At 37.6% G+C, this 22,250-nt stretch overlaps 1 protein-coding gene and 1 long non-coding RNA gene across 7 annotated transcripts in view; one reads left to right on the top strand and one right to left on the bottom strand.

Moving 5' to 3' along the window:
* The window catches only part of LOC132130418 (probable E3 ubiquitin-protein ligase HERC1), a 67,281-nt gene that overhangs the window by 4,215 nt on the left and 40,816 nt on the right, over positions 1-22,250 (bottom strand). For 5 of the 6 annotated variants that reach the window (XM_059542130.1, XM_059542125.1, XM_059542129.1 and 2 more), the window contains exons 41-71: positions 21,622-21,705; positions 20,579-20,786; positions 20,185-20,312; positions 19,875-20,083; positions 17,669-17,937; positions 17,539-17,591; positions 17,255-17,452; positions 16,990-17,164; positions 16,299-16,548; positions 15,913-16,129; positions 13,080-13,342; positions 12,351-12,478; positions 12,074-12,198; positions 11,290-11,505; positions 11,054-11,181; positions 10,035-10,234; positions 8,956-9,070; positions 8,637-8,768; positions 8,439-8,540; positions 8,169-8,342; positions 7,489-7,794; positions 6,916-6,981; positions 6,348-6,473; positions 6,105-6,243; positions 5,243-5,424; positions 5,007-5,162; positions 4,789-4,911; positions 4,078-4,180; positions 3,718-3,887; positions 3,462-3,600; positions 88-254 (exon numbers count right to left, since the gene is read on the bottom strand). In XM_059542130.1, the coding sequence (XP_059398113.1) occupies positions 88-254; positions 3,462-3,600; positions 3,718-3,887; positions 4,078-4,180; positions 4,789-4,911; positions 5,007-5,162; positions 5,243-5,424; positions 6,105-6,243; positions 6,348-6,473; positions 6,916-6,981; positions 7,489-7,794; positions 8,169-8,342; positions 8,439-8,540; positions 8,637-8,768; positions 8,956-9,070; positions 10,035-10,234; positions 11,054-11,181; positions 11,290-11,505; positions 12,074-12,198; positions 12,351-12,478; positions 13,080-13,342; positions 15,913-16,129; positions 16,299-16,548; positions 16,990-17,164; positions 17,255-17,452; positions 17,539-17,591; positions 17,669-17,937; positions 19,875-20,083; positions 20,185-20,312; positions 20,579-20,786; positions 21,622-21,705 (5,051 nt within the window). The remainder of the gene's footprint in view (positions 1-87; positions 255-3,461; positions 3,601-3,717; positions 3,888-4,077; positions 4,181-4,788; positions 4,912-5,006; positions 5,163-5,242; positions 5,425-6,104; positions 6,244-6,347; positions 6,474-6,915; positions 6,982-7,488; positions 7,795-8,168; positions 8,343-8,438; positions 8,541-8,636; positions 8,769-8,955; positions 9,071-10,034; positions 10,235-11,053; positions 11,182-11,289; positions 11,506-12,073; positions 12,199-12,350; positions 12,479-13,079; positions 13,343-15,912; positions 16,130-16,298; positions 16,549-16,989; positions 17,165-17,254; positions 17,453-17,538; positions 17,592-17,668; positions 17,938-19,874; positions 20,084-20,184; positions 20,313-20,578; positions 20,787-21,621; positions 21,706-22,250) is intronic. The other variant, XM_059542127.1, reaches the window with a different exon arrangement.
* Positions 32-5,397, top strand: LOC132130419 (uncharacterized). Its single transcript, XR_009428700.1, has 3 exons — positions 32-227; positions 3,708-3,933; positions 5,267-5,397. It is a non-coding gene; the product is annotated as an uncharacterized LOC132130419 (long non-coding RNA).

The raw sequence follows: 22,250 nt of genomic DNA, 5'->3' as shown, positions 1-22,250 counted from the left end.
TACAGTTTTTTCCCAGTGAAACATCAGCAGCAAATGCTGTGATTCATGTGACGGTGCATGTGTTTGTTTGTTTTATTGATCGAGTACCTGACTGCGGGGGTCGAGGTTCAGAAGCCTCCAGGACTTGTACATAAGATCAGAGAAGTGGTACAGCACTCTGAGACGGGTGTTAAGCACTTCAGGGCTGAAGTCTTTGAGGGCATTATACTGCGGAGGCACAGATTGAGGTAGGCCCAGCTGTATCCCTGAACAACCTGCAAAATACACAGTCAGAGTTGATCACACAAGATGCTAAAACAAATCTCACATCCAGCTGCTGAGGAACTGATTCTAGTACTAACTGTACACTGATGAGGTCAGCCTCTGTGGAGATGTGAATTTTAATGAGATACCAAGCTGAATGTGCCAGGATACAGTGGGAAAAAATTGCATGAATTGCACTTCAGTTTTCAGTATCACATGATGCTTCAGAAATCATTCTAATATGCTGGTTTGCTATTGAAGAAACAATTAATTATTATTATTAATGTTAATATAATCTGTGCTGCTTTTTTTATTTTTTTTGGTAACCATGATACTTTCAGGATTTCCCAGAAAGTTTAAAAGAATGGCATTTATCTGAAACAGAAATATTTTGTAACATGTTTGCTTTACTGACACTTGGTTAAGTTATATATGTATATTTACATATATATTTAATATACCATTTCCATTAAATTTTTAGGATTTAGTTAATTACTTAATAGTACTTAATAGTACTTAATTACTCCAGTACTTAATAATAATAATAATAACAATAATAATATAAAAAATTAAAAATTAAAACTTGTTTAAAGAGTTTGTTATGTAGCACTCCTGTCTTGGCTATTCCTGACTTCTCAAAACCTTTTAAACTTGAGGTTGATGCTAGCAGTACTAGTGCAGGTGCTGTTACAAGAAGATGAAAATGGAATTGATCACCCATTGTGTTTCTTTTCTAAGAAATTATATCAGTGTATAACTGTGGGAGACATATTGCTTGTTTGCTAGTTTGCTTAGCTATCTTATTTGTAATACCGACTATCGAATGTTATTGAACAGTGCTAGTTGTATGGTGTGTATAGACTGTTTCATCGGGCACACGTGTCTGGCCCTAAGTTAACTTCTGGTCTGTGTTTGTTTATCAGTCTGGCTATAGCGCTGTCTACAAAAGCTTTTAAAGTTAAGGTGGAGTAGACTGATGTTGGGCTCAGGTGGTTGTGCTGTGGGATGTGTTTCTCATACATTTATTTATTTGTGGCACTCAAAATATCAAAACTGACCGATTTTCCAAAAGGCTTTGTTGAATAAACATGAGCACGCACTGCACATTTAAAAATAAAAAAGGTGCGGGTGTTATTATATCACTGTATTCTGAAGGAAGACAGTTTTTTATTAGTCTATTCAATTTTCATTTCATCTTGCATGTAATTTGCCTGATAAAGCAGCGTTTATGACCTCAGCGCTGCTTTGTGTACAGCAGTTACTGGGGAAACCTCTGTTTCTCCCGCTTTAAAGGTGCCATGTGCAAAAATTGAGCTAAAAATATTCAAAAAATGACCTACACGCATCAAAAGTATGAGAAGAAATAAGGGCGATGATGTCATTAAAAGAATGTAAAGTTATAGTCCTGCAGAGATATCAACCTTAATTAGCAGTAGCATTACTAGCCCCGGCCCGACAGGTGTCGTAATACCAGTTTCGGCCATGGGAGGCAGTATGCGGGCAACATAACCACCAGCCAACCTGCAATACACGAATAACTCGCACGGCTTGTGGGCGTAATCTAACCTGATGTCAATCAAGCGGAAGGATGGTTGAAGCCCTTGGCAAGAGACCACCACCCGCTACAGGGAAACAACCGCGCTCGGAAACACAAATCAAATCCGATAAGAAAAGGAGCCGAACCAGAGTAAACATCGGCACTGCTTTCAATCGCTGGAGACAACTGATGGACCTGAAAGAAATGAGGTTCGACACCGAACTTGCAACATTTCTTTTGGATTGGTAAGTTAGATGCTGTTAGTATTTCTAGTTAGAAGTTTGTTTTATATGTTTGTGTATTTTTTTTTCGGGAAGTTATAACATAGAAATGTATCGAAGGCTGTTCTATAAACGTGCTAATGTTAGCGATGGCTAACCGTAGCTGCGTTTGATAATTAGCTAGCTATAACTTACCCATATTTTTATATCATAAGTAACCTGCTCTGTCTAGTCTGTTGGTCTCCGTGTCCTCTTTGCTTCGTGGTTTTTCTGTACGTGAGAAAATTGATGTGTGGCTTGAAAGCGTGTGAAAAGAGTCAATTGCGTGTGTCTCACGGTGAATGCTTGAGAGTTGGCAGCTTTGGTTACGTTGGTTGGCGCTAGCTTGGTCAACATCAGCTGTCTGATGTTGACCAATGATGTTGACAGAATGCTGTCTGTCAAATTAATTTAATTCCAATAATGTGTATATACAACTCAATGTACTATGAACAAAACGAATATGAACATATTCACTGGTAAAGGTGAAGGGGAGTAGCTTGCACATTTCTCTTTGTTAACACACCTGATTCAGATAATCAGCTCGTTAGAAATGAACTCCGTGCATGGACTGTTTTTCAAATGTTCATTGCTCCCTACTCTCTGAGCAGGGGAAATCTGTTGAAGTTTACCTCACATCGAAACATTCATTCACTGATTTGTGCTGTGCAGCGTCTTTAAACATGTACAACTGTGACATCATATACCTCTGTAAATCAAAACAATTTAAATTCACGTCTTGCACACTTCAATGCACTTTGATTGGAACATATAGCTACGTTCACTTCGAACTGGAATCATGGCTGAATATCCTGTGATGTCCACTTCACAGGGCACTTATGTTCGAATAGAACAAATGTCTGAAGCGCTAAGAGAAACGTTCAAAATGTGCAGAGCAGTGGGGCGCGAGGACTGCAATTGAGAACCGCTGTCTTATAGGCTTCAGCTATGCTCTAGGGTTGTTGTGAAGGTAGGGGCGGAGCATAGAGACTATGCTGTTTCTCGTTTGTTACTCTAGAGTAGACCAATTCACTTTATTGAGGCATACTGCCCCCATCTGGTATGGAATGTGGAGTATGACTTGATTTTTTTTGCCAGATATGACAGATGGCACCTTTAATTCACCTCCTGCTGGCAGAGAATGAATTTGCATTTTCAGTAAATCTGATTTACGCAGCAAAAATATTTTGCTTTTTATCAAAAATAATCTACTCTAGAGGGACTACTTAGCTGTTGTTACTGATTCTATTTGGAAGTTAAGTTAGGGCCACAAAAACGCGCATGCACACTCACGTTTGTTTATGTTGTTGCCGTTGAAACCGTCTATATAAGTGAACATTATTGTAGCTGCTGCCCATGTAGAGCGTTCCAAACAGTTCGCTTACGAGTTTCCAAGAAAGTTTACTAGGATTTGTGTGTACCTGAAGCTCTGGTTGACAGAGCCGGTGTGGTCCAAGCCGAGGTATGACAGCGTCCAGCCGAGATCTGCCTGATGTTCTTGCCCTGTAGAGCAGTAACCAGAGTGGGCTCTTTGACCGGACTGGAATGGCCCAGACCCAGCTGCAATGCACACAAAAACACAAGCTCAACTAAATATTCACTCATTCTCAAATATCCATAGAAAACCTCATTAAACATGATGGTAATAGGTCGGTGTGCTGTTTCAGATGACTGTACCTGGGCCTCACAGTTGCAGCCCCATGCATACACGTCTCCGGTGTTGGATAAAGCAAGGATGTGCTCGCAGCCAACAGCGATGTCCTCAATGAAGATGCCCTCCAATGCTGGAATGATCTGTGGCCGGTTGTGATTCTTCAGCATGGAATCCGGCAGACCTATCAGACGCTCTGTAAATACATACACGCATATAAGGGCTGTCTCAACATCACAAAGGTGCTTTGAAAAACACAGTCAGCCTTGTATTCAAAATATCTAATTATTTGCAAATGAAAATAGTATACATGTAAATGATGCCACATTTACACGCAAACAAATTTGGATGATGATGATGATGACGATGATTTCTGGAGGGTCTACCTTGGCCGAATGTGTAGACATGTCCATCTTTGGCCAGAACCACTGAGAAATGCGTTCCACATCCAACTTTTTTAATGCCTTTATTGCAAAGAGCCTCCACTTTCTAACAATGAATAAAAACAGGATAATCAGCCAGTAAAAAAAACTAGCACAGCTTTTCCAAAGCTTAGGGTCAGTAAGACTTTCATTTATTTATTTTTTTAAAGAAACTGATCATTTTATTTAGTAAGGATGCATTAAATTGATAAAGAGTGACCGTAAAGACATTTTGTTACAAAATGTTACAAAACATTCAAATAAATGTTGTTTTGAACTTCAAACTTTTGAACTTTTTATTCATCAAAGAACGTTTTGTCAACATTGATAATAATAAGAATGTTTCTTGAGCACCAAATCAGCATATTAGAATGATTTCTGAAGGATCATGTGACACTGAAGACTTAAGTAATGATGCTGAAAATACAGCTTTGCATCACAGGAATAAATTAAAAATAAATTTAAAATGTATTAAAATAGAAAACAGTTATTTTAAATTATACAAATATTTCACATTATTACTGTTTTGACAGAATTTTTGGTCAAATAAACAGAGCCTTGGTGACCATAATATTCATATTTCAAAAATATGAACAAATCTTACTGAATCTAAACTTTTGAACGATAATGTACCTTATGATCAGCCAATGAGAAGATCAAAGGGTAATACTGTACCTGTGGGTAGCACTTCACTGTACATGGTCCGATACCCAGTTTACCATAATCTCCGTCTCCAAAAGCCCACACGGTCAGGCCGTCTGATGACAGGACCAAAGTATGATTGATACCACATGACACCTAAACACAACAGAAAAGGTCACCTTTACTCATCACTGACTGCTCAAAGGTCATAAACACACATTAAAATGAAAGTCCAAACAAAGAAGATGCACCTGTCCAATGTGGTATCCATCTAGTGCTGTAACTCTCTCCGGGACCATCTTGTTCGAAGTTGACCTTTGACCCAAGCGTCCAGAATCGCCACTGCCAAATGTGAAGAGTTTTCCATCTGATGTGACGGCGGCGGAGTGTTTGAAACCACACGCCAGCTGAAAGAAGGAAATGATGTTGAAATGAAATCTGATCATGAGATGTTTTGGTGATTATCTTGGACAGCAATTTTCTTTACCTGCACAACTTCCTCTCCCTGCAGAGCCTCGATCTGTTTGGGTCGCCTTTGCCTTTCACTGTTCCCATGGCCAAGTTTCCCATAATCCCCATCACCCCAACTAAACACCTCTCCAGTTTCGGTGAGAGCCAATGAGTGGCCATCAGACCCATATGATGTCACCAGCTGTGTCACTACATAACCTATTGGGGGGTAATTCCACGTAATAAATGCAATACATATTTCATGCAATTGTATATTGAGTTAAAATAAATGAAAAAAATAAATAATAATCACATATGTATGTGTACATATAAATATAAATACACACACATACTGTTTACATTTTGAAAATATTTAAAAGTATACATTTTTATATTATTATATGTTTATTATATATAAATATATATATAATATATAAGCATAAAATATTTTTCTTAAATATAAACATGCATGTGTTTGTATTTATATATACATAATAAATATACACAGTGCACACCAATATATTATGTAAACAAAAACTTTTATTTTGGATGCCATTAATCGTTTGACAGAACTAATACAACTATTATTATAGTCATTATTGATGTTGTTTGTTATTAAGTTGTTTATGTTGTTTTTTGTATGTTATTATTGTTGTTATTTTATTAACAAAATATTATCAATTACTTTATTTAACCGACAGCCGCAGTTGTTTATCTTCAAACAACTCTTAAATGAGAATAAACTCATGTATTCATTAAATGTAAAATTCCCATTTCAATATTTTTCAACCTTTTTTCCCCCAAATTCCATGAGTGTTGGGATATCAGTAAATTACATCTGTGTACTCCACACATTACTGGCACTTGCCTGAAAAAGACTTTGCTGTGGTTTGCATTACCTTGTAACGCTGAGATGACAGTTGGGGTGTAGAGGTCGTCTGAGTTACCCTGTCCGAGTCGTCCGTAACTGCCCTCCCCAACAGCCAGGACCGTACCGTTAGCCTGAACCAGGAACGTGCAGTTCTGGCCACACACCACCTGAGAGAAACACACAGCAGAGATGAATGGAGAGGATAATGCTTTCTTTAAATGTACATGCCAGCTTGTGGTAGTTTTGCATGTGTTTGGTGTTGACACTCTACCTGCTGAGTCTGAGAGAGGGAGGGAGCGAGGGTGGGCACAGAGGCACTGGTCCCAGCATCCGCCAGCTGCCCGTGACGTCCGTTACCCCACAGGTACACCTCACTTTTACCACCCTGCTGCCAGTCCTGTCAAATACACGAACATGACTTTATTAGATTAAAAAAGAAAAGCACTGTTAATACCATTTCCTTTATACACATTAAAAAAACATTATTCTTTTAACGCACCCTAAATATACTGATGCTAAAAAAGGCCATGTCCATTAAATGGCCAATTCAGCAAGCTGTCAAGGCACAGAGATGTGCTTTAAATGAAGAGAAATGGAGTTTGATGTAAAGACAGGTTTCGTGTGGCGCTAGCTGGTAGGGTTTGTGTGGGGTAATATATAAAACTGAATGAATAAAAACACGTGATGAGTGATAAAAATCTGCCTGAAAGAATAACGCTGAACACAGGGACTATACTGACAGAGACGAATGAGGCAGATGAAGGAAGATCCTGATGTCTTAACACACACTTCCACATATCTGCTAAACCTCACACACGTTTAGAAACACACAGACTTACTTCAGGTCTGCTGGTCGCCCAGGACATAAGCTGTTCATCCATCATGAAGGTCCATTTACTGTTGTCCTGGAAGGAGAACAAAAGACACTTTGCATAAATCAAAATAAGCTTTAAGGGGCATATTGTGGAAAACAGGATTTTCTTTGCTCAGCTGAAACAAGGAGTTTTGGTAGCACAGAGATACTGTTATAGTTTTTATTAATATATTGAATTTTGATTTTAGATTTTCTGTTTTCATTTTAGAATTAAATATTCAGTAATTTTGTTGTGTTTTTTATTTAACTATAGTCAACTATATATATATATTTATATTTATTACATTTTATTTCAGTTTTAGTACAACCATTTTCTATTTTGATCCTTGCTATGCATTTCTCCTTTAAAAGTAAAGCAGCAAAAACAGCTCGTTTATAATCCCAAGTGTCAAAACCAGAGTCAAAAAAGGTCATGAATAAATGATGCTGTTTTTTGTGCAAAAAAAACTTCACTTACATTATAAGCAGATTATGAGGGGAAGTGTACAAATATCGTTCCTTTAAATATTTCACAAGGATTGACTCCTCTGCCTCTTACCAGTGGTTTGGTCAACTCTGTGGATCCAGAATGATGGAACTCAGGTGCGATGAAGGATTCTGGGAATGAGGTGCCACGAGCAAACGCCTCTGCGCTCTTCACTGTGGTTGAATAAATGGAAAGCCAGTTCCACTCTGAGGGGCAGAAGGATCCAGGGGCCCCATCCTGATCCGGCCCTGTCCCGTTGTGGTGAGGCGGTCTGGGCTGACGGCACAGTAACTGATCCAAGTAGAGACCCACAGCCAGAGCGGCCAGACTCTGAAGAAAGGCACTGTGAGTCAGCTGATCGCCCGCCATCACATGACTCTGAGGAGCGAGACACACATGAAAGGATATGCTGTAATATAATATCTACAATGCACTGAGAATACCTTCATAATAGCAACAATTTTGGAATAATTAAGGTTTTATGTAATTTGAAAGATGCTCACGAAGGCTGCATTTATTTGACCAAAAATACATTAAAACAGTAATATTACAAATATTATATTATATTATATTAAAATTTGATGAAGTAAAATTAGGTGGTGCTGAGGTGATATTGACCCAGAGAGCTGCAGTTCATTAATCAGAGCAGAAGCTAAAGTGAACTCCTCAGAAGACTGAGCACAGATTAATACATGATATTTATCAGTTATTGGACACAAAATAAACCTCATTGCACTGGACACTTTATGTACCTTCTCATAGCTGTACTGCTCCTGAAGCAGTGTGGGAAGGCGTTCAAGAAAGACGGCCATGCAGGGGGCACGATTCAATCCCACAATGCCCTGACTTCGTAGAACGGAACGGCAGGAGGCCAGAACGTGATTCTGAGAAATCCAGTCTGGGGTACAGCGAATTAGCAAAGCATCCTGAGATAGGAAAAACCGAATTAAACATTATTTACGTACACATTTTTTAATTAAACATTAACTGAACGAAACACTTTTTCAGAGAGTGTTCGGTACCTTTGATCTTCCAGAACAAGCGGTCACCCCTATGTGTGGTATCCAGGTGGTACAAACCACAGAGCCCATTCCTGTAACCACAGTCTGCAGGACCGAACCATCCTAGAGCAGAGGGGAGCATTTACAATCAAAAAACGGGAGTTTTTTTTTTTAAAGCTAATAAAAGAAATCCCCAAAAAAAAGAAGTGTTTGGCTCACTCTGAGAGACCAGATGTTGAGCACACCTCCGATTCCTCCAGACACCAGTGCAAGTCCACTGGGACAAAAAGACAGGGTCTTTACCGCGGTAATGTGTCCACTCAGTCGGAACACACATTTAGCATTGCCCCGCTAAAAAGAAAGAGAGAGCTTCCTTAAACTCTGCTTTACAAACTCCAAAAAAATACCTTTAGTGACAATTAATCTAACAGAGTGAAAGTGAATTAAAATGTGAGGTTAAACAGAAATAAGAAGGCTTAATTTACTCCAAGTAAATTATCCAACCAAAAAAAAAAATAGATAAATGAATAAATCTGACCTTGATGGCACTGCTTTTGTCTTGGCTGGTAGATGGGGCGAGGAAACTGGGCACTACGACATTAGCGCCACCTTGAGGAAGAGTCCACACATACAGGAGGCCATTTTGACATCCACTGAGGAAATAAAGGCCAATCTTAACATCTGGATCATGGATTAGACACATGTGCATCCTTGACTACTAATATAATAGCTAAACGTCCACATATCCTAAAAATACTTTATGAAGTACTCATTAAAGCTATCAAAAAAGCTCCTCTGAGATACCTTATATCCATTTTTCATATAAATGGTGTGGAAAATAATAATAGTGTGATATTATACATATCGAAGTCCACATACAATGTTTGATTCTTCTCAGTTATAATGTTAATATTTCTTCCACCAAAGACATAATTACATTTTACACATTTTGCTTTATTTTCAACACTTCCTATGAATTTTCATTTTTAGGTTTTACTTCTATTCCATCTACTTTCTAAATGAATGCCACAGCTCTTATTTATGAACAATAACCCAGTGCATTTAGACATTTTAATACATATTTAAATTGAAACGTTCAACTAAAATGTCCTAACTTGATCTTTCAGTGAAAATGAGAATTCTCCACATCTCGAAATCAATTCAATAACCAACAAACGATGGAGAGATCCGAATCCCCACCTTCGTTACTTTAATAAAACAAAAATATTAAAAACCGTAGTTTATTTCAGATAGTTTCCAAGGCAACATTTCTCATTTTCCTTTAGTTTAACTTGATGTACTAAAATAAATAACACTAAAACTGAAATAAAAATGATTAAAAACTATATAGACGTATTTTAAAAAACAACAAAAATGAATAAAAAATGACAAAACCAACTTAAAAATATAAAAAAATCAAAATATTAACAAAAACTGTAGTAGCATCTCAATTCTAAATCCATTTCATTGCCATTTTAAGAATTCTATATGTAAATGGCTTTTTTTTATGAGTGAAAGGAGTAGTAACAATCCCTAAAAGTTTGCTAAATACTACAGTAGGTGGGCGTCTGGTTCTGAAAGTCTCTGTAATGATGATTAAGCATATGGCACACTTACACTGCCATCATGAGACGAGGCTCTGGCCCTCTCCCGGGCAGAGGGCACCACTCGGCCGTGTTGACGGTGCCTGCGTGGAACAGAGAGTGGAGGGTGACCCATGCACCGCTGGCACGACCCCAGATCTTCACCACCTCAGAGCGGCCAACAGACAGCAGCAGATGTCCGGTAGGATCCCACCTGAGTGCACTTACACTCTCCTGTCAACATACAGGCAAGTACGGGTTTATTTGTTTCATAGTTATGTGTTCACACACTGTGTGAAGAAATTCAATTCATTTTATTGATCAGTTAATAAGTCATCATTCAAAAGTTTTCCCAAAAGACCTCATGTTGCATTTTATTGAATGAATAAAATGGATTTTTCCAAGGAAATGCACTACAGTTTAAAAGTTCATGGCTGGTAAAAGTTTTAACTCTTTTGAAAGAAGTCTCTTACTGTATGATCAAACAAGGGTGTAATTATTTGATCAAAAATATAGTAAAAGCAGTTAGATAAATAGATACAATTTAAAATAATTTCTTTCTCTTTTAATATATATTAAAATGTGATTTATTCCGGTGATGCAAAGCTACATTTTCTGCCATTACTCAAGTCTTTGGAGTCACATGATTGTTCAGAAATCATTCTAAAATGCTGATTTGGACCTACAAAAACATTATTTGTTATAATAATAATAATAATTACTAATATTATAATTATTGTTGCTTAATATTTAAGCAATAATAATAATATAATAATTAATAATATAATAATTAATATAATTATTGTTCCTGTAGCTCAATTGGTAGAGCAAGGTTGGGGGTACGATTCCCCGGGAACACATGATAGGTAAAAATTGATAGCCTGAATGCACTGTAATTGCTTTGGATAAAAGCATCTGCTAAATGCATAAATTAAATTAAATTAAATTAATATTTTTGTATATAAAAAAGCATTTATTTGAAAACAATTTGCTAGACAAAAACCAGAATCAGTATTGCTGGATGAAGTGTTTGTCTTCAGTTTGAGGACTCACAGGAAATGCTGTTAGCAGAATGGGCGGGTCAGTTTCGTAGCTTTCTGCTGTTGCTAGGAGAATTTTGCCATCGGGATAGCCCACGGCAAAGGGTTTATCAACACTGTACCAGGCCAGACACTGAGGTGCTGAACACAAGAAGGACAAAGACAGCGATAGTTCATTCACTACTGAATTATTAGCCATTTTCTCCAAACACATTAAGACAGAGCTCTTCAGCACATTTGTGGACCAACCTTCTTTCCTGTAGCAGTGAGTTAGCTCTATTCGCTCCACCCTCAAGTCGTCTGTGACCTCCAGCCAGCAGAGGGAGCCGTCCAGCCGGCCCACCAGCAGACTCTCAGGAGGGCTGACCTGACTGCAGGCTTCCTGACTGAGGAACGGAGTGGAGGTCTGAACCCACGAGAGCGCAGTGACCCAGGAGGACTGAGCCTCGATGTGTGCCTGAGTACCTACAGCAAAGAAGACAAACACAAACGCTTTCAAGGTCCTTGTTCCAGGATATTTTTAATATGCTGTAGTTTTTATCCAGCAGGACTTGACTGGATTGTGAATTATTAGTCAAGACAACAATAAACTAATAAAGTTGATCAAATTAGTGTAAAACATCCCATAGAACACCCTAGCAGCTTCCAAAGCATCTTACTGGCAACTTTTGCACAGGCAAGCATCACTCATATTTTTGGAAAAGTAATCAAAATCATGTTAATTAATATTTTGATTTTAATATATATATATACCGTATTTTCTCGACTATAAGTCGCACTTTTTTTCATAGTTTGCCTGGTCCTGCGACTTATAGTCAAGTGCGACTTATTTATCCAAATTAATTTGACATGAACCGAAATAAATGAACTAAGACACATGAACCAAGAGAAAACATTACTGTCTCTATGCTCTTACAATCAATTATACATTACTGTATACCCATTCAATTACATAAAAGATTTGGCAGCAGTAGTGCTGTGTGTGTGTGTGTGTGTGTGTGTGTGTGTGTGTGTGCACGGGATGCTGTCTGACCATTGACGTTCCAGATGTTGAGGAGTTTGTTCTGGAAGGCAGCCAGTAGAGTTCCCCCTGCGCTCCACGATACGGCCGACATCAGATGAGATCCCATTGAACCGTCTGAGCTCTGAACATCCTCACTGCAGAGACCACACACACAAACACAGGCCTGTCAGTGCCCAAAACATTAATTTGCATCCATCTCCCATCAGACCTATGAAACATTTGGATTTCTCCCTTTCCTAATCAAAGAGATTAAAAAAACAACAACAACAAAAACAAGCAGTCTCACCTGACGCTGCAGGTGTGTGTTTGCTGTAGTTCTGCTGTGTTTGGTGTTATGGCCCACAGTCGAACGGTCCCGTCCTGTGAGCCGGTGGCTAAAAGCCCTTGTTCTGCATTCCAGCTGCAGCTGCTCACCTAAAACACAACAGCCAATCACAAACAAGTCAAGACATTTGATAATGCCCTGGAGAAACGTATTGGCCAGGTTGATTAATTTAGCCATTTTGAGAAATTACAAGCTTAGCTTTATACATCCATCCATGCATACATACGTGTGTGTGTGGCAAAAATTACAAAAGCACATAGCAAAAAGAAAACTGAAAATACACACTAAGTAATAGAATAGAATAGAATAGATTAGAATATCTAACTTAATGTATATATGCCGATTAATACTTCAGGAGGAAACCATGATACTTTTTTCACGGACTCTTTGATAAAGAGAGAAAAAGAGCAGATTTTAAATTGAAATCGTCAATTTTGAACCATTATAAAAGTCTTTACTGTCACTTTTGTTCAATTTAATGTATTCTTGCTGAGTATATAAAATATTGATAATATTTAATCATACAAAAATCATAAATAATTGTTGAACAAAAAGTATATATTAAATACATAATTTAATTTAAATATTGTAAATATTAGTTAGGCATTTTCCGATCATGTCTAATAGCACCTGTGAATTTACATGACATCTAGCATGTTTCTTTAAGTGTTTCTACTACATGCTCTTTACCCTGTTCTGATGTCCTTCCAGCTTCTTGATGGGACACTTGCGCAGATCTCCGGCCATGTCGCTGTATGTCTGGGGTCTGGCGGTGTTGTCTTTCTCAGAGACTGCCAGGGCCTGGACCAGCTGTTGTGCCGCCCATTGTCGGTGTATGCTGGTCAGCCTGGCCGACAGGGCAGAGGCAGCGAGCGCATTAGCCAGCTCCAGCGGCCCGACACGCATCGCTGCTTGAGAGAGTGGGGGACCTGCGGGAGGAGGGCTTCCGCCTTCTGTCCAATCACATGTGGAGTTAATTAAGAAAAAATTAATTCCAAATAATTAACTAAAAAATGACCTAAGTGTGTCACTAGAATTAAAATCAGCAGGGTTCCAAAATTTTTTGACCACTGTCCATGACTTTTCCTTTAGATTTCCAGTCATTCATGATTACTGGTTATTTAATTATTTGTTTGTTTGTTTATTATCCATAGGAATAACTTATAACCAATGACATATTTTAGAGATAAGCATAACTAGAAAATAGATTAACTACAGACCTTTCCTTATGATTTCAGATTTGTCTACAACTTTTCCAGACCTGGTAATCATATGTAAAATTCCCTGATACTTCAAAAAACAGTTTAAGCAAAAAAATAAAGAATAAAATAATAAAAAATAAAGAAAGAGAAAAAAAAACGAGATACAGGATTTCCATGACAGTGAGATTTATTTAATAAATTAACTAAATTAAAAAAAGTAACTTATAGGATTTCAATGATAGTGAGACATACACTGTAAAATATTATATTATCTTTTTATTTTTAGCTTTTTATATTTTACTATAAATATTGTCATGTGACCATTAACCAACAAGGAACCATGAATTTCCAAACGTCTTGTTAAAAGATTGAAATATTAACTTAAATGTAATAAAAAAATGTAACATTTAAATAAAAAGGATTTTCATGACAGTGGGATTTATAAAAAGTTCATTTTATATATATATATACAGAGGTGGAAAGTAACGAATTACATTTACTCGCGTTACTGTAATTGAGTAGCTTTTTTGTGTACTAATACTTTTTAAAGTAATTTTTTAAATCTGTAATTTCACTTTTACTTAAGTATATTTTGTTTGAAGTATTGTACTTCGCTACATTTTAAAACACATTAATTACTGAGTAAAAAAGAAAAAAAAATCGCTCCCTAGAAACTACGGCAGTAAATAATGGGCAGGAGGGCAAACTGGCGCTAAAATCACAAGAAAGATGCAGACGGACAAAACAGGCGTTAGTGGTGCAGACACCGCAGAAAACGAAACCCCGTCACATTCTGAAGTTGAACTCGAAGGAAATGAAGTGAACCCCTGGCCATATGTATGCTCTATTATGCAGTGTAAGCTGTACTTGCCTAGGAAGACCAAACTAGCAGCTTATAAAATCTCGACAAGACATCAACCCTTTGCAAGAATGTAGAGGTAAGCTAAATAATTGCATCGTTGCATTGGTGGTTAAAATGAAGCTTTGACATTTTAGCAAGAGGTTTTGCACAAATTAGCCAAAAAGACAGTGGTGAGGAGTGTGCTATTTTTGTTTTAATGATGTGCACGCGCATTTATAGTGCGTTCTTTCACTGTGTGATTCAGTCTCCTAAAATGCATTTAGCATGATCACAAAATTGAAGATATAGGGGCAGAAAATTCACATATTTATATAATTTCATCTATTAAATCAAAATCACACAAAGAATGCCATCGTTTCCTCCAAAAATCATCATGAATATATACATACATATATATAACAGTTCAGTAAACAAGTTAATTAAGAGACTTGCGTTTTAGAAACCATATTGCCTTTTTTAGCTCTATTTCTACAACAGAAAATAATTCCAAACACAGCCACCAAACCACAGTTTTGCGTCTCTGAGCAACGTGACAGTGATTCGTTCCTGAATGAATCAACCGTTTAAATGATTCGGTTCAATCGCAATGACTCACTTATTAACAGTGACTTGCTGACACATACTGGCCATTTTAATTTCACATTTAAAGTATCTTTTGATTTTTTTAAATAATTAATTTCTTATCATTTCAAATGATTATTCAACATTTTATGTCGTGTATATCAAAACATTATTCATGCATTTGTAACTGCAGGTTAAATGCATTCTTGTCCTGCACTAAACAGTGTAATACATCTAAATGCCACTTCCAATGAATCTTCTGCATTTCCTCTGCATTAAAAGATGAGTTTGTTGATACTGATTTGCCTGGTAACAGCCCAAATGTTTTATTATTCTAAATTACTGATTCCTTTAATTAAAAACAACTAGTTTGAGATTAATAGACCTATCCCAGGGGTGTCAAACTCAGTTCCTGGAGGGCCGTAGCCCTGCAGAGTTTAGTTCTAACCCTGCTCCAGCACACATATCATGTAGTTTTCAAATAAACCTAAATGATTAGATTAGCTGGATCAGGTGTGTTTAATTAGGGTTATATCTAAACTGTGCAGGACTGTGGCCCTCCAGGAACTGAGTTTGACACCCTTGGCCTGTCCCATTTTTGACTCCCTTCCACTGTTAAAATGTAACTAAGTAATTTTTACTCTGAGTAAATTTTAAATGAGCTACTTTTTACTTTTACTTGAGTAGATTTTTAGACTGGTACTTTTACTTGTACTTAAGTAAAATTTCATTAATGTAATGGTACTTTTACTTGAGTAGAATATTTTTGTACTCTTTCCACCTCTGTATATATATATATATATATATATATATATATATATATATATATATATATATATATATATATATATATATATATGTACTTTTTTGAGTGTAGAAAATATATATTTTTTTTTACCCTTTGATTCACTGGATTCACTTCTTTCCACATTATAACGGTATCGGATGCCTTTTTCTGTCAGGAGAGACACCAGACTTTGTGTGACCAGGAAGGTGGGCGGGGTTATTTCTCTTGGCTCCTGTGACGCCCCCTTGAGGGTGAAGCTTTGCCTCATTCTCTGCTGTGGATCGGTAATAGCGCTCATGTTCATCCCTGTAGCTGCTGCCATGAGATCCTGAGAGGAAGGACATGCAGGTGAGACAGCATGATTAGGCAGAAGACAGGATGATTAAATGAGCTGAAAGTAGAAAATGATGAAGAGTGTAGCAAGGATAATGAGGTGAGAAACATTAACAGAGGAGACAAGAAAGATGGTTGGGAGGGAGGAGAGAGAGAGAGTGTACCTGAGTGCAGATGTCCACTAACTCTCTGTAGGCAGCAGGACTGTGGGACACTAAACTGGCGATAGCTGAGCTGAGGAAGGACAGGAAGGCGGAGCCAGTGCGATCGCTCACAAATCCACGGCCCGCTCCCTGCTGATCCATAGTTGTGTGGACACGCCCCCCTGCTGCCAGACACATCAGCCGCACCAGGATACGGATGTCAGCAAGACCCAGAGCCTCCAGACCACTGGACTGATTACACACCGAACTACTGAAACACACAGTGACAGACAGAGTTTTGAATAGACATTATATTGCATAGTAACAGTGTATATATACATATACACAAACATACAGTATATGACCTTAAAACTGTTGCAATATAATAAAAGTAATGACAGATTATTTCTTCTGTATTATGTACATCTGAAACAGATTATTGAAAATAATAAAAAAAAACAAAAAACAAAGGGCTCATCATAAAGAATTTGAATAGACAAATAAGTCAAATAAAATGAAATAACCAAGGGAAGAGTAACACATTTGTGATTAATGAGTATGATGTTGATGAGTGAATGATGGAACTCTGCAAGGCTCAGGTATTCCAAGCAGGTCAGACAGACATTGATAGAGCCTTCACAGTATGAAATGTCAGATTCGTTGTGAAGGAGTTCACAGAGCAGATGATATATTTTGAATGAGTGGTTGTTACCTGGTGGAGGTCTGTGAGAGCGCTCTCATCACCATACTGTAGGCCAGCAGGATCTGAGCGGTGGAGGTGACTCTCCTTAGAGCCAACAGTCTCTCCTGGGGCTCCCGCAGGGATGCTGCCTGCTCCCCGAGCCTCAGAGGAACCGAGGAGCTCTTCAGCTCGGTGCTGACAACACCTGCACACAGGAACAAATAACAACCTGCTCTAATTTACTGAGATTTTATAAAGCTCTTGCAGGAAACATGAAACCAAATGAGAACATTACCTTTGTAAAGCAGGTTGTTGTTGCCACTGACCGAGCCACTGACGAGGGCTCCGAGCGGGTCGTGTTCAATGAAGGGGATTGGGTCGGGCACGGGCTTCTTCTCACTCAGACCCAAAGGTCTCAGAAGAATTCCAAAGTCCTCCAAACCTGTAAGGCGGTCTGAGTCCGAATCTTCCTGGTTACCTAGATCCCACTCATCTAATACAGAGACATTTAAATCATTACACATTCATTTAATAAACTGCACAGTGTTTGTTACTGAAATGAAAAGTTTGTTCAATTACCTTCTGATGTACCATCTAAATGACCTATTAGATCAGACACCAAACCTCTTGCCCTGAAAAAGACAACATCCGGCTTGTTATACAGCAAAAGTCAATGGCTACAAGAAGTTCTTGGTTTCCTCATCTTCACCTGTCCTGTTTGGAGCTCATAACCCCCAGGTTGGAGGCTAGGTACTTTTCCCTGCATGCGTTGCACAGGAGGTAGTATGGGCTGCCCGATCCGCATTCGCCTCCAAACCAGCCGTCTACGTAGGCCCCATTGCTGCGGTAACCACAGCGGCCGGCGCTCTGACCGCAGCCTGGGTGGTGACGCTTCATGTGGTTGTTGAACTGCAGGGTGAGAGTGTTACACAGCTCACACTCCACCATCTCATTGGGCTCTGGGTGCTCTTCTCTTCCCTGAGACAAAAAGAGACGTGTGTTCACTCAACACTACGATACAGTGAGAGAAATGAAAAACACATTCATAAATGGACAAATAATAATAAAAGAAAAACAGACAGATAGAATAATAAAACAAACAAAAGTATTCACACAGAACAATAAAATAAATGATAAATAGAATGGAAAGACAATAATAATGACAAAATGATCATCAACAGAATAATATGATAGATAGAACAATAGATACAAGCCCAATTCCAAAAATTAAGGCAAATGCAATAAAAATAAATCTGTGTTGATTCTCTTTAACCTTATTTTAATTTAAAGTACAAAGACAAATGTACAAATTTTCACCGACCAACTGAATTGTATTTTGTAAGTATAAACAAATTTTGATTTTGACGGCTGCAACACCCTCCAAAAATGTTGGGACAGAGGCATGTTTACCACCGAGTCACATCAACTTTCCTTTTAATTACAATGTTTAATCATTTGAGAATTGAGGGTATTGTTAAAGTTTTGCATGCAAACATTTTTATCCAATCTTGCTTGTTACTTCCCATGAAAGACGTCATCTTGTTGGCAGTATATGTCGCTGTACAATTCCAATATATGTTTCCATGTGAATGGTACAGTCGCACATATTCCAGTCACCCATGCCGTTTGCTCTGCTGCACCCCCATACCATGACAGACACTTGCTTCCGCATCTGTCACCGATGAAAGTCTGGATGGTCCCCATGGTCTTTGGGACTGAGAATTCAACATCAATTTTTCCCAGAAACAAGTTGAAACGAGGACATATCTGACCACAGCACTCATTTCCACTGTCTTTTTGACTATCTGAGATGAGCTCTGGCCCAGAGAACCCCACAGCATAGAACAGATGTATAGCTTTATCCTACAGTAACAAAGATTCAATTTGCATTTATTGATGCAGCATCAGTCTGTGGTAAATTTCAGCAGTTTTCTGAAGTACTCCTGCGGCCATGTGGCTATATTTAACACTGTAGCATGACGGTTTCTTATGCAATGCCATCCGAGGACTCAAAAAGTAATGCGCATTCACCTGAAGTTTCCTGCCTACACAGACTGAGATTTCTTTGGATTTTCAGAATCTTTTCACAATATCATGTATGGTATTTGTCGAAAGACCTAAATTCTTTGCGATTTTACATTGAGAAATGCGAATTTGACACTTATCTCATGTAAAGTGGCTTTGCTGGCAAAAGCTCTGTGGTAAACTGTTAAAACTGTTTATTATTTCAAAACAGTTTGATTGGTTTAGGTTTTTCTTGCCTCTGTCACAACTTTTTTTTATAGCGTGTTGCAGCCATCAAAACATTTATATTTGAATTTTATATTTCATATTTACAAACATATTTAAGCTGATCAGTGAAAACACAGGAATTTTTTTTTCGTGTCCTTGTTCCACGTTACATGTACTTACTATAGTAATAACAATGAATTATACTGTACATAATCACATGCAACTAGCCCAAAACCAAACCCTCATCCTAACCCTAACCATATAGTAGATACATGTTACATAACATTACATTACTCAGTACTAAAACACAGTGTAACAAAGACTCTGTAAAATAAAGTGTAAACATCTTTTCTTTGTACTTCTGTAAATTAAATAGAATTGACAAATCACACATTCTTGATTTCACTGCATTTTACACAATGTCCAGACTTTTTTGGAATTGGGGGTTGTAGAATCAAAGAATGACAGAACGATAGAAAAACAGAACAAATGACAAAACGATAAATACAACAAGAGAACAAGAGAATGAGAGAACGATAGATAGAACGATAGGACAATAGATAGGACAAACAACAGAACGATATCTATATAACAAATGAAAGAACTATAGGTAGAATGGTAGATAAAACGATAGATAGAAAAAACAACAGATAAAACATAAAAACAGATAGGGTCTCTAGTACCTCTACCATCCACAGTGTGTCCCTCTCAGAGGTGATGAACTCTGGGGTGAGGAGCTCCTCATAAGGTTCTTCATGGTATGGATCATCCATGTATCCCAGCTCCGAGTCGTCTTCAGCAGCAAACGGGTGCGTTTCAGCCCTCTCTGGCCACTCTGCCACTCCCACATCCTGTCTGTACAGCGATGGGACAGGACTGGGCGACGGGGAGTCTAAAACAAACCACATAGATGAGCCAACTCATCCTTGCTGAATTAAAAAAATCATTTTTAAAGACACCAGACTTTTTAATGTCATTGTATGTGACTCTGACCTGCTCTCCTGAAGGAAGTTCTCTGACTTACTCCGGACCGCTGTCTTCGAGCAGGTGGAGGTCTGTTCCTGGTGAGGTGAACATCTAAGAAGTTCTCCCTCTCCACCAAGTCCAAACCTGCCAACAAACTGGAAAACGCATAGGGAATTCACACAATGAATAAAAGGAAAATGAGACCATTGTGGTATACAATATTCCATGTGGTGTGTTTGGTAAATTTTGTAGGTCAGTGTGATCTTGCAAACATGAAATGTGTATGCAGTGTTACTATACATACTGTAAACTAGAAAGAGAAAGAGTAGTATGGTACCGTGCGTCAAGGCTGATCAGGACCCAAATTAATATGCAAGAGATCAGCTATCACTGATTAGATGTCGTGAATGTTTGAATTTACCTCTCGTTGGGTTCTCTGCTCTCCTGTAGGGTCAGAGGAGCTGGAGACTCAGGGCACTGGACCGTCTCTGGCCCTTCAGAAGAGGGCGTATCAGTGGCGCCCCCTGCAAACGAACCCTCTCCTGCCTGCTGCTCCTCTGTGATGGGATGTTCCAGCATCCAGCTCGCCAACACCTCAATGGTGCGTGAGTCCACCTCTCCAGTGACCCCTGAGAGAGGTCACAAAGAGGTCAGGAAGAATACGCAAAAAAAATAACATTTAGACACACTTGACTGAATTAATGTTTCTCGTGATCCTAAAAACTGTTGGTCTGAGGGTGTATGATTAATGCTTGCAATTTGCCAAATATAAACAGTCTCTATTAATTAATTTCTATAGAAAGATTTCATTTTATTTTTAAAACGAACATTGCCTTTGTAATTGCCCTTGTAAACTCGAAACTGAAAAATAAAGAATTCTGAATGTATATCTCTCTGTTACGGTACAGATAGATAAAACAAAATAATTGCTTAAATTTTAAAAGTTGGCTTTGCTAACAAAACCTAAAATATATATATAATTAAATGTTTGTGTAAATATGCCATAAAAATAATTATTACAAATACATACAAAACATTTATAGAATTAAGCTGTATTTTGTTGAACTGTGAACAGAGCATTCATAACACAAAATAAGACTTCATGCAGTGCTCCTCTAATATTTCCCATGATTCAGTGGGGAAGAACAGTGAGGGGTGAATTAGGGAAGTGGATCTCATAGGGAAGTGTAATGAGTGAATCTACTGCGATAACAGCATCATCAGCAATCCACAGTAAAAAATAAAAGGCAAAGAAAATTCAAATAAATACAATAATAAAAAAAATTAAAAAAATCAAAAGTACAAAACTCAACATGATTATCTTATTTCTTCTAGCTGTCTTCTAGTTCTGGTTTCTTAATCTTTGAAAGTTCCATATAACATTGTAACATGATTGTCTATGTTGTCTGTTGATTTAGGAGGTAAGAATGAGTCTGGCTAGATGTTGCAAGCACTCGCTGGTACCTGCTGCCTCCATGGCCCTGTAGATGTGTCTCATTGAGAAGCCCATTTCAAGCAAGCGCACTGGGACAAACATTTGGGGCTGTTCTGAAGGACAGAAATGAAAATATTCAGTGATATCAGAATGTATCTGGACTGTCAGCCAGGTAAACAGTATTATATTTTTTAGAAAATATCTGCATTTAAAATATAATGCACTGTGCTAGAGAAGGCATGGGAACTTATTGGCCAACAAAATGACACGGACTACAAATTCCATTACTTTTTTATTCATTATTATTTTTTTACACTTAATAAAGTTCAATATCTGAGGCCACTTTGAATATCAGGATTTTTTATTTATTTACATTAAATAGTTTAATATAAAATGTAATCTAAACAATCACAAATATTCAGAAAATTATAAATAAATAACATAGGGTAATATTAAGTCACTAATCAATTTTGTAATAAAAATGACACTGAAATTTTACTTTAATTGTATTAATTGTAAATATTTTTTAATTGACCTTTCACACAGACTGATACACTGATAATATAATTAAATATATTAAGTGAAATATAAAAATATAATTTAAGTCTTAATAAAAAAAAAATAATAAAATACAATTTTGAAAAGCAATATTTTTAAT

Source organism: Carassius carassius, chromosome 47, assembly GCF_963082965.1.
Source record: "Carassius carassius chromosome 47, fCarCar2.1, whole genome shotgun sequence".
NCBI classification, from domain to species: Eukaryota; Metazoa; Chordata; class Actinopteri; order Cypriniformes; family Cyprinidae; genus Carassius; species Carassius carassius.
This window is presented reverse-complemented; position numbering and strand designations above follow the sequence as displayed.